The sequence below is a fragment of the Dysidea avara genome, chromosome 2 (genome assembly GCF_963678975.1).
Source record: "Dysidea avara chromosome 2, odDysAvar1.4, whole genome shotgun sequence".
Taxonomy (NCBI): Eukaryota; Metazoa; Porifera; class Demospongiae; order Dictyoceratida; family Dysideidae; genus Dysidea; species Dysidea avara.
Window position 1 is genome coordinate 36,990,572 of NC_089273.1, and position 12,221 is coordinate 37,002,792.

The 12,221-nt window shown below is 37.6% G+C and overlaps 1 protein-coding gene across 1 annotated transcript in view; it reads left to right on the top strand.

Annotated features, from left to right (window-relative positions):
• Positions 1-12,221, top strand: part of LOC136247224 (uncharacterized) — a 137,931-nt gene that overhangs the window by 78,445 nt on the left and 47,265 nt on the right. Inside the window, exon 8 of the mRNA XM_066038860.1 lies at positions 5,349-5,531. Coding sequence (XP_065894932.1) covers positions 5,438-5,531 — 94 coding nt within the window. The 5' untranslated portion in view covers positions 5,349-5,437. The remainder of the gene's footprint in view (positions 1-5,348; positions 5,532-12,221) is intronic.

Below are 12,221 nucleotides of genomic sequence, written 5' to 3' on the forward strand. Positions count from 1 at the left end.
CGGTCTGCAAAAAGGGGTCTTATAATAGCCTTTCCAAATTGTCAAGTTACACTAATCATAACTCCTCATGGTTTAATCCTATCACCTTCATATTTTACCAAGCCATAGTGCTATGGTAGGGGTATAAGGGGACCACATTTCAGGGTAATACCACATTCACAAGTCAAGTTACAGGTTGCCAAGTACATGCAGTTGAAATGCCCCTTTTCACATAATTGTGTTTTTAGTCAGGACTTTAACTGGTGACTACTAGCTGAATTGTTGGATTTCATCATATTACCCTTACCATACACAGGACTAGTTAGTAACCATACATCTAAATACTCACTATGAAATAAGGAAATCAATTGTGTTGTTTTTGTTTACATAATACTAACCACAATGAAGTTATTACTTGGCAAAGTCTAAACATTGGTTAAAATGATCCTAAACAAACAACGGAATCCGAAACTAATTATCTACAAAGGTGCCTTACACTCCAAAGAACTATTCTATACCATTTATTTACAGTGCGATCCATTCCACCGCTGGTTTCTTCGTGATTTGTTCCATTTTTGCTGTTGCACGCATGCGTATCTGCACTCGTGACCGCCATGCCGTGTCTGGGATAAAACAGTTGACTGTTGACTCTACCTGTTTCCATCAATGTATAGCACTTTCTTTGTTATTAACAACTTGTTTTTAACTCGAAGGAACGATTTAATTTGCCTATTATGAAATGTTACACTTTACACTATTACATGACAAACGCGCACTAGTCCACGACTATCCCAGAAATGGGACCCCTATGGGCGTGTCCACTTTAGCACTAGTGCATCTCACTATTACACGAACTAAACAGTTTATATAGCGAAGCTAGATTGTATTTCCTTCGTGATTTATAATGCCATGCCACCTTATGGCGGCTACTACCGTTAATGGGTTAAATGCAAGTGTTAAAGATGTCATTTGAAAAGGTGTAGAAAGGAGAAATAAATTCTTGACTGGACCAGGGCAGCGTAAAACCTGCAGCCATCCCTTAATAAAATATTTATTTCATCATTGGAAAAAAATATATAGTCATGGCTATTATTTCAGAGCAAGAACCTAGCAACTTGCACTAATTTAGAACAATCGGTCAGTGATTAATTTTGTCGTATAACAAGATCTGTAAACTGAATTAACTTTGATTGTCTGTGTACTTTTGTATCTTCTATCCCTCTGAGACTCTCTCTATGTTTGTCCTATAACTTTATGCCTTAACCTTTTGTCTCTATATTTCTATATCTGTGTACTTTGTATTAAAACTATGATATGTGCAACTGTTCGGTTATGTTTTATCAATTGAGAGTGTGTTTGATGAGATAAGGGCTTGGGCGTATGTAGATAAAGTATAATTTTGAAAAAAGTCAATCCCATAATCAAATTCTACAGGTGTCTGTATAAATACAATATGGAGGTGAATTAAGTCTGGTACCTTGTATTTTTTTGGATTCGCTTTTAATAATTTTTGTGAAGACCTTTCATTGAAACAATTGAGGGTCTTGTTGCTTATTATAAACAAGTACACAAATTATTTGTTGAAATTTTCAACTATAGTAGGGACCATAGCACATCGATAAAAAGTACTGAAACAAGTTGGAATAGTGGACGATATTAAATCACAGTAAAACAATAAGAAGTGTTATATCCCTACTGTGCTCAAAATGCACAGCAGGGATATAACACTTCTCTTTTACTGTGATTTAATAGCATGGACTATACTCCAGCTTGTTTCAGTATTTTTTATCGATGTGCAATGGTCCCTACTCTAGTTTAACATTTCAAAATTTTTTTGTACTTGTTTGTTAACTTGTTTGTTAACTTGTTTGTAAATAATTATAATGACTGGTGAACCCTTGCATGCCACATCAAAAGAAAAAAATGGTCCGCGTGCACCAGTTATATCAATTATCGTCTGAAAAGTGAAGTATCTATTACGCTTTGTTGTCAGCTATGTTCAACTCGTTACACAACCGTACAAATCAAGGACTGTTTGAAAAGCACTTCTGCAATCAAAGTAGCCACTATGAAAAATATGAATGATTTCCATTATGAAAGGAAGCCATCACATGCTACCACCAAATCGACACTTTTTGCTGTCAGCAAAGATGAATGGACACAAAGGAGGTCACTGGTAAGTCCATGAAGAACGCATTATACGTACTGCAGTATGGCAAAACGCACCTTCTCAGGACGAATTGATGTTGAACAGTGAAAAAATCAAGCCCGTAGCCTTAGCCATTATCGAGTTAAGCTTGTCTAAAGGCATCAGTCAGTTGCTCAGTCAGTCAGTAGAAAATTCCATTAAATTTAAAAAAAAAATTTTTATAGCAACTTGATGACAACATGTCGGGTTGATCTGAAGGCTTGTTTGGGATTAGTTTTCCTTAACCAATACTGCCTCATCGTTGTCTGGAAAAAATGAAGCTGGTTTTGGGTGATGTTTTTTCATGGGCCACGCCTACTCATTTGTGGTCCCTACTATACAGTACTATTGTACTGTATGATATCACAGTTCAAGTGGTGCTCTAATATTTTGAGATGTATTTCTTGCATAATAAGCTACCTTAATATCGAGATACCGGATTAGGAGCAATTGCCAAAACCTTTTTTTTCCACAACAGTTTGTTAAACATGTGATCAACTATGGATGTGTATGGAAATGTCTGTAAAGATCTATTTCATTATCTTTGAGACTAAACAGTGAAGTAAACTCAACATGATCCACTCGACATAGTGAAGTATTATTGAGGTCATGAAGAGCATACTACATTGTACTATCAAAGCCTGGCTTCTTATTTTTCCACAAACAGGTTAATTTGTCACAGGTTTGCGAATAGTTACTTAATCCCACAATCAAACTTTTCAACCTTTTGTATAAAAGCTCTTCAATGTACCAGTGTAGAGTGATTATTTTACTGATTATTCGTCTGATTTTTTGGGGAGACCTTTAGGATTATTCCAATAGGTCTTGATGGTATTGGCATTTAGAGAATGCTGTAATGATTTTTTATTTTATTTCAATTCTGTTACTTTCTGGAGTAATAATCACCGAAGTTGATTTTACATCATTCATTTTAGGGTTGTTTATAATCCTAGCAATGTACTTGTACATATTTGTAACTTGGGCTATACCACTAACCTTCAAAGTGCCCAGATGTGACCTGGTTAATCAAAGCACAACCATTTAACTTGATAGATTTTTACAGGATTTAATACATAAGTCTGGAGTCTATATAAAATATAAAACAATGCAAATTATTCAGTTTGGGTAAAGTAGAAAACTAATCATGTACTGTTCATGCTATCTGGCCAGGTGACAGTTTTAGAAGAGAAAGACGAGAATGGAGAGAACCCTCCCCTTTTTTCTGCTTCAGAAATAATTTGACAGTTAGGGGGCATCTCCAAACTGATGTTGGTACGTACGCTTAACGTCATTATTTAAGGGAGATTGGGGTTCAGCCCATGACATTATTAATTTTTTTAAAGTGGTTATAGTGTAAACAGTTAGGAATAGAGATAGTGACGTGATTAGCAGTAATACTGTTAGTAGAGTATATTTTCAACTAAGGAATATAATGTTTTATGCTTCTATTGTCAATGCATTGTTTTCATAGTGTGACGCTATAGAAGGGGGACTGAAGTTAGTGGCATTCTAATGTTAAGCGTATCAAAATCAGTTGGGAGATCCCCACTTAATCCTTAAACGCGCATAAGCCTATATATAGGCAGATTACGCGTGGTCTTGAAAACGCATAAGCCTATATATAGGCTTTTTCGCATGGTTGTAAACAACTTTTGAAACGTTTACCATATTGCTTTGTAATTTGTGCCATTCTACTCGTGATGTAATAAGCATTAAAATGGTACCTAGGGGTTTATCCTACGACCAAAGCATAAGACCAAAAATCGTCGTGAAAATAATTTTCAACAACTAACCACAAAAAATATATTACATACCTTTAGAAAATGATCCATAACTCCTTGACAGTTCATCCGATTTGCTTCAAACAAGTACTATTCGAATGGCCATTCAATGGCGAATCAGGCCATATATAGCTCACGTGACTAAACCCACAATCGAAACTACGATTGAAGCGAAGAATGTGGCGTTGCGATAAAGTGAGACATTGATCTTCTTCGCTTTATAACAAGTAAGCCATTGTTGTTACAGTGGTTATTTAGCCTTCCCCAAGTAGACCAATGAATAAGCTTTCTATTGATATATGGTTTTAGGCTAATAGATTATAGATTTAGGTAAGGCTATCTTACCTCACCATATAAGTTTGTTTTGTGTAAACACGCATTCCATAAATGTTCTGTGCGCATTCAGGACTAGTTCCTTAAAACTTTCATGCGCTTATAAGGGTTAATGAGTAGTAGTAATCAAACTTGTCAGTTTAAAAAAAAGTCCTCTTTGTAATCAAGTTAAAAAGATATGATGATCTATTAATGTGGCATGTGAGTTTTGTTCTAGTTAAAAGTGTACCGTATATGACCGTATTAAAGCCGGGCTCAAATACATGCAGGGGCTCAAATATACGCCGGGTACAGCTAGGAGACTGTCATAATAAACGCCGGGGCTCATTTAAATGCTGGGGTGCTAATGATATGTACTGAAAGGGATTCTAAACTCGTGTCAGCTGCTAACTATACAGTGATGTCTCGTCACCAGTCTTATGATGTCTTGTCTTGTTCGACTATGCCTTCTCTTCTGGTGATGGTCATAGCGTATTTATCGTGGTCATTGTCATCTTTCTACCCGACTTCCAATGTTTCACCCAGCAGAGGAGTCCAAATGGGTTTATGTACGTGATAAGCTATGTATTTCGTATTTCGTAGGTACTTGTACTGACACCTGTCATTCTCAACGAGTGGCTAGTAAGAAATAAACGCCCGGGTCCAAATTAACGCCGGTCTTGTTTAAACGCCGGGTCAAAAATGATTTATAGGAAATAAACGCCCGGGCTTCTATACGGTCATATACGGTATTTTAATTATGTAACTAAAACCCACAATCGCTACTATCAACTTGTAGTATAAATGAAATGGTTGGTATTGCTATAGTTATGTACGTATAAATCGTGTGGCCAAGAAGCAGAAAGCGCACGCCGCAACAATCCGATTGTAGTGGCAAACAATTTTTGGCAGACTTCTGCTTTCATACCGGCAGAGGTCTTGCTAGTAAACCTCAGTGTATTACTATTTTGTAAATTAAAGATGTGTGGTGTATATAAATGTCCTTTCATATTTTTATTGTCTCACTCTGTTTATTTTATTTAGTCCAACTGTTTATTTTATTTAGTCCAACTGTTTATTTTATTTAGTCCAACACACTTCAACATTATCCTACACATACAACATGAACTATGAAGACTACGTTGATATGAGGTGTCTTGTAGTACCATTGTGAGTAATGGAGGATACCATAGTCTCCGGTTTGTTTGGTAGTATCACGGTAGGCAGCAATGTTGGCAAAGGAATGGTCCCTTACTTCAGAGAAAATGGAAGTGAGTGTGTATTTGAATTATTGTGTGGTCTACAAATATGTTGTGACAGAGAACAGTATCTTATTAACAGAGTTTATCTAATCCAAAACAGCCAAGCTGTAAAAAAAGTGTGCGGCCCTTGAAAAGGCTATGGTGAAAAAAGATGTGAAATCCAAGGTGGCGGCCAAGAAATGGCTGTGATGGTAGGTTAATGGTAAAAATTTTAATAATGACAATTCAGGTAAATTTTGTGAAGCGGCACAAAAATTCACCTGAATTGTCGTTATTAAAATTTTTACCATTAACCTACCATCACAGCCATTTCTTGGCCGCCACCTTGGATTTCACATCTTTTTTCACCATAGCCTTTTCAAGGGCCGCACACTTTTTTTACAGCTTGGCTGTTTTGGATTAGATTTCATTTCTTTTTGTATTTGTATACCCCAAAGCCGGCCTATGGCCAGCTTTGGGACTTTTTTAACCTATGTTTTTTTTCTTTACTACAGGAAGAAGAAAAGATGAAGTAGATGTACTTTAAATATTTTATCAGTAAATGTACAAATTATATATATAATACATATGGGACCGGATTTGCGAAAAGGGGTCTTCCACACACATCCAATTTGCCAACTTTGACAATTGATAACTTCAGAATGGAAAGAGCTATTGCCTTGAAATTTGGGCAGTGGTGATTTCTTTGCAGCTGAACTCTCCACATGATGATTTCTTTGTAGCTGAACTCTCTACAAGATAATTTCTTCTAGCTGATCTCTCTACAGGGAGATTTGTTTGTAGCTGAACTATCTACAAGATAACTTCTTCTAGCTGATCTCTCTACAGGGTGATTTGTTCGTAGCTGAATTCTGTACAGGTGATTTGTTTGCAGCTGAGCTCTTTACAAAATGGTTTCTTTGTAGCTGAACTCTCTACAAAGTAACTTCTTCTAACTGATCTTTCTACAGGGTGATTTGTTTGTAGCTGAACTATCTACAATGTAATTTCTTCTAGCTGATCTCTCTACAGGGTGATTTGTTTGTAGCTGAATTCTGTACAGGTGATTTGTTTGCAGCTGAGCTCTTTACAAAATGGTTTCTTTGTAGCTGAACTCTCTACAAAGTAACTTCTTCTAACTGATCTTTCTACAGGGTGATTTGTTTGTAGCTGAACTCTCTACAAGATAATTTCTTCTAGCTGATCTCTCTACAGGGAGATTTGTTTGTAGCTGAACTATCTACAAGATAACTTCTTCTAGCTGATCTCTCTACAGGGTGATTTGTTCGTAGCTGAATTCTGTACAGGTGATTTGTTTGCAGCTGAGCTCTTTACAAAATGGTTTCTTTGTAGCTGAACTCTCTACAAAGTAACTTCTTCTAACTGATCTTTCTACAGGGTGATTTGTTTGTAGCTGAACTATCTACAATGTAATTTCTTCTAGCTGATCTCTCTACAGGGTGATTTGTTTGTAGCTGAATTCTGTACAGGTGATTTGTTTGCAGCTGAGCTCTTTACAGAATGGTTTCTTTGTAGCTGAACTCTCTACAAAGTAACTTCTTCTAACTGATCTTTCTAAGGGTGATTTGTTTGTAGCTGAACTATCTACAAGGTAATTTCTTCTAGCTGATCTCTCTACAGGGTGATTTGTTTGTAGCTGAATTCTGTACAGGTGATTTGTTTGCAGCTGAGCTCTTTACAGAATGGTTTCTTTGTAGCTGAACTCTCTAAAAGGTAACTTCTTCTAACTGATCTTTCTACAGGGCAATTTGTTTGTGGCAGAATTTTATACAGGGTGATTTCTTTGCAGCTGAACTCTCTACATGGTGGTTTCTTTGTAGCTGAACTCTCTACAAAGTAATTTCTTCTAGCTGATCTCTCTACAGGGTGATTTGTTTGTAGCTGAATTCTGTACAGGTGATTTGTTTGCAGCTGAGCTCTTTACAGAATAGTTTCTTTGTAGCTGAACTCTCTACAAGGTAACTTTTCTAGCTGATGTCTCTACAAGGTGGCTAGTTTGTAGCTGAACTCTCTACATGGTGGTTTCTTTGTAACTGAACTTTCTACAAGGTGACTTCTTCTAGCTGATTTTTCAATAGGGTGATTTGTTTGTAGCTTCACTCTCTACAAGGTAACTTCTTCTAGCTGATCTCTCTACAGGGAGATTTGTTTGTAGCTGAACTCTCTACAGGTGATTTGTTTGAAGCTGAACTTTCTAAATGATGGTTTCTTTGTAGCTGAACTCTCTACAAGTTAACTTCTTCTAGCTGATCTTTCTACAGGGTGATTTGTTTGCAGCTGAGCTCTTTACAGAATGGTTTCTTTGTAACTGAACTTTCTACAAGGTGACTTCTACAAGCTGATTTTTCAATAGGGTGATTTGTTTGTAGCTTCACTCTCTACAAGGTAATTTCTTCTAGCTGATCTCTCTACAGGGTGATTTGTTTGTAGCTGAATTCTGTACAGGTGATTTGTTTGCAGCTGAGCTCTTTACAGAATGGTTTCTTTGTAGCTGAACTCTCTAAAAGGTAACTTCTTCTAACTGATCTCTCTATACAGGGCAATTTGTTTGTGGCAGAATTTTCTACAGGGTGATTTCTTTGCAGCTGAACTCTCTACATGGTGGTTTCTTTGTAGCTGAACTCTCTACAAGGTAACTTCTTCTAGCTGATCTCTCTACAGGGTGATTTGTTTGTAGCTGAACGATCTACAAGGTAACTTCTTCTAGCTGATCTCTCTACAGGGTGGTTTCTTTGTTGCTGAACTCTCTAAAAGGTAACTTCATCTAACTGATCTTTCTACAGGGCAATTTGTTTGTGGCTGTATTTTCTACAGGGTGATTTGTTTGCAGCTGAACTCTCTACATGGTGGTTTCTTTGTAGCTGAGCTCTCTACAAAGTAATTTCTTCTAGTTGATCTCTCTACAGGGTGATTTGTTTGTAGCTGATCTCTATACAGGGTGATTTGTTTGTAGCTGAACTCTCTACAAGTTAACTTCTTCTAGCTGATCTCTCTACATGGTGATTTGTTTGTAGCTGAATTCTATATAGGTGATTTGTTTGCAGCTGAGCTCTTTAAATAATGGTTTCTTTGTAGCTGAACTCTCTCAAGGTAACTTCTTCTAGCTGATGTCTTTACAGGGTCACTAGTTTGTAGCTGAATTCTCTACATGGTGGTTTCTTTGTAACTGAACTCTCTACAAGGTAACTTTTTCTAGCTCATCTTTCTACAGGGTGATTTATTTGTAGCTGAATTCTTTACAGGTGATTTGTTTGCAGCTGAGCTCTTTAAAGAATGGTTTCTTTGTAGCTGAACTATCTACAAGGTAACTTCTTCTAGCTGAAGTCTCTACAAGGTCACTAATTTGTAGCTGAGCTCTCTACATGGTGGTTTTTTTGTAACTGAACTCTCTACAAGGTGACCTCTTCTAGCTGATCTTTCTACAGGGTGATTTGTTTGAAGCTGAACTCTCTACAAGGTAACTTCTTCTAGCTGATCTCTCTACAGGGAGATTTGTTTGTAGCTGAACTCTCTACATGATGGTTTCTTTGTAGCTGAACTATCAACAAGGTAACTTCTTCTAGCTGATCTCTCTACAGGGTGATTTGTTTGTAGCTGAATTCTGTACAGGTGATTTGTTTGTAGCTGAGCTCTTTACAGAATGGTTTCTATGTAGCTGAACTCTTTACAAGGTAACTTCTTCTAGCTGATGTCTCTACAGGGTCACTAGTTTGTAAATGAATTCTCTACATGGTGGTTTCTTTGTAACTGAACTCTCTACGAGGTAACTTCTTCTAGCTGATCTTTCTATAGGGTGACTTGTTTGTAAACGAATTCTCTATACATGGTGGTTTCTTTGTATCTGAACTCTCTACATTGTGGTTTCTTTGTAGCTGAACTCTACAAGGTGATTTCTTCTAGCTGAATTATCTCTTTCTATAGTTGCATGAATTCCCTACAAGGTAACTTCTTCTAGCTGATCTCCCTACAGGGTGATTTGTTTGTAGCTGAATTCTGTACAGGTGATTTGTTTGCAGCTGAGCTCTTTACAGAATGGTTTCTATGTAGCTGAACTCTTTACAAGGTAACTTCTTCTAGCTGATGTCTCTACAGGGTCACTAGTTTGTAAATGAATTCTCTACATGGTGGTTTCTTTGTAACTGAACTCTCTACGAGGTAACTTCTTCTAGCTGATCTTTCTATAGGGTGACTTGTTTGTAAACGAATTCTCTACATGGTGGTTTCTTTGTATCTGAACTCTCTACATTGTGGTTTCTTTGTAGCTGAACTCTACAAGGTGATTTCTTCTAGCTGAATTATCTCTTTCTATAGTTGCATGAATTCCCTACAAGGTAACTTCTTCTAGCTGATCTCTCTACAGGGTGAATTGTTTGTGGCTGATCTCTCTACAGGGTGGCTTGTTTGTAGCTGATCTCTATACAGGTTACTTGTTTCTAGCTGATCTCTTGAATTCTCTTCGGGTGACTGCTCTATTAGGATGACTGCTCTATTAGGATGACTGCTCTATTAGAGTATCTCGATCTCGCACTTGCTACACTAAGTTGGATTTCGTGTTATAACTCCGTGGTTTTAAGTCTGATTCTTCTACACCATTGAAGAGCCTTTCTAAGATGATAACTCCATCTGTACAGCGATTTTCAAAGCATTACCCCAAGCGGTTTACCTGGTAGGCGTGGCAATCAGTCGTTTTTTATTAGCTAATCTCGATTGCGTAATTGTTACACACTGTTGGTTTTTTCGTTGTATTTTCCTGGTTTTTAGCTCGATTTCTTTCAAACCACAAAAGGTTTGAGGTTCAATAGTTAACCTATTCACCCACCGATTTTCAGCTTCTTCCCATACGCGGTTTACCCTGTAGGCGTGACAACATATTGGTGTTAATTTTCGTGAATAATCGCTCATAACTCTTTGCCTGTTTATCGTATTCCAGCCAAAGTTGGTACAGAGATGCGCCTTTATATCCCCCTTCTGTGTGCCAAATTTCAAGGCAATCGGATATGGCGTGCGAGTTTTATAGCAGTTTTTGTAAGTGTGCGACAAGAAAAAGAAAAATAAGAAGAAGAAGAAAAAAAACGAAGAAACTGAGCCAATTTTTGAAGTCGCATATCTCGGAAACGCGCGAAGCGATTTCGCTCAAATTTGGAATGTGGAGTGCTACAGTTGGGGGGCATGTCCACAGCAAAAATCGTCTTGTTTCATCAAGGAAGCACAGAGCTACGGAGGTGCGAAAATTGCGTTTTCTTTCTTCCTGTCAATATACTCACGGGTGTTACGCGCCGGCTTCTTGGGCCGCACGACACACTATCGTGTGTCTTGATTCTGTTGTATATACCACTAGCAGTCTTTTGTGTATGAGTTTTCTTGCCATACGTTTTTGCTTTTGGAAAACTTTTTGAATAAAAAGAAAACTTAAAATACTTACTTTTTGTGCTTTAATTAAAGGAGTAGTTAGGTACTAGCAAAGCCATTTAACTTCAATGATTTCTTCGGGCTAGTGAAACAAAACAAGTCATGTAAAGTAAACAGAAATATGTGGAACTCACATTGCAAGTTTACTTAATGGACCTGCTGGACGAGTACAGTAGCCATTGGATGCTAATGGACAAAATTAATGAATGCTAACTACATTAACGGGTATCAATGGCATATACTAAAGTGCTGCAGAATCTCTTGAGTGTTTGTCAACTCTCACCTTGTAACCACCTTGTAACCTTATCTCAAACAGTGAATTCAACATGTGGATTCATTGATGATTTTCCCTCCATTCTTCTCTCGTCTTATCAGTTATGTTAGGCATGTTAGTTACTTTGCCATAATCACATATTACAATTAAACTTCCATGCATTTCTACAACAGGCATCATGTCATCAGAGTTAATGGCTTTGTTATTGCTGTACTACCTCTTTAACCATTCATCTGTTTAGTAAACGTAGCTCTATCTTGTACACTGCAAATGATAGCTAAAACTGTCTGACCTCACAAAGCAAGTAGCTTTATTGTGGGGGGTCTTCTGTGTACAAGTGATGTGTAGTATGGAATTTTTACAATACAGATATAGTGGACCAACGTTGAAACCGGGTCACTACTGCTGACCCGGATGTGACCCAGATTGACCCGGATTAATTAAAGCCGAGACGTGTTTCGGCTAGTCTCGAGTGAGCGAATGAGTCTACATTTTGAGCATTCGATTTGTGTTGAGTAAATATTGCAACTTCAGCCTAGCTGTAGGTTGAAGACCAAAAAAAAAAAAAAAAAAAAAAAAGTCTTCACCTACTGACAATAGATACCCTCAACTTCGTGCTACATACTACACTTACTAACAAATGAGCGTGGCTGAGTGTATGTTGGTATTGCGATAAGTGGGCGTGGCTCACGAAAGAGCTACACGATAGCGTTTATAAGTTTCCACGTCGTCAAACGAACAATTTCGTTTCTCACGTGATCCAATCCGGGTCAGACCCGGATAAATTGTAAACCGGGTCAGACCCGGATGACCCGGAGAAAATGTGACCCGGATGACCCGGATGATCCGACCCGGTTTCAACGCTGTAGTGGACCCCATCTGTTCTAGTAGGTACGCAATCTTATAGTACCATTAGTACTGAGCTGTCCTGAGCTGTCTATTAGCCCCTGTTAATTAAAAAGTTAAAAGGTAACCTTTATTCATGAGTTTGTTTTGTGATGTCTTATAAAAGTTTT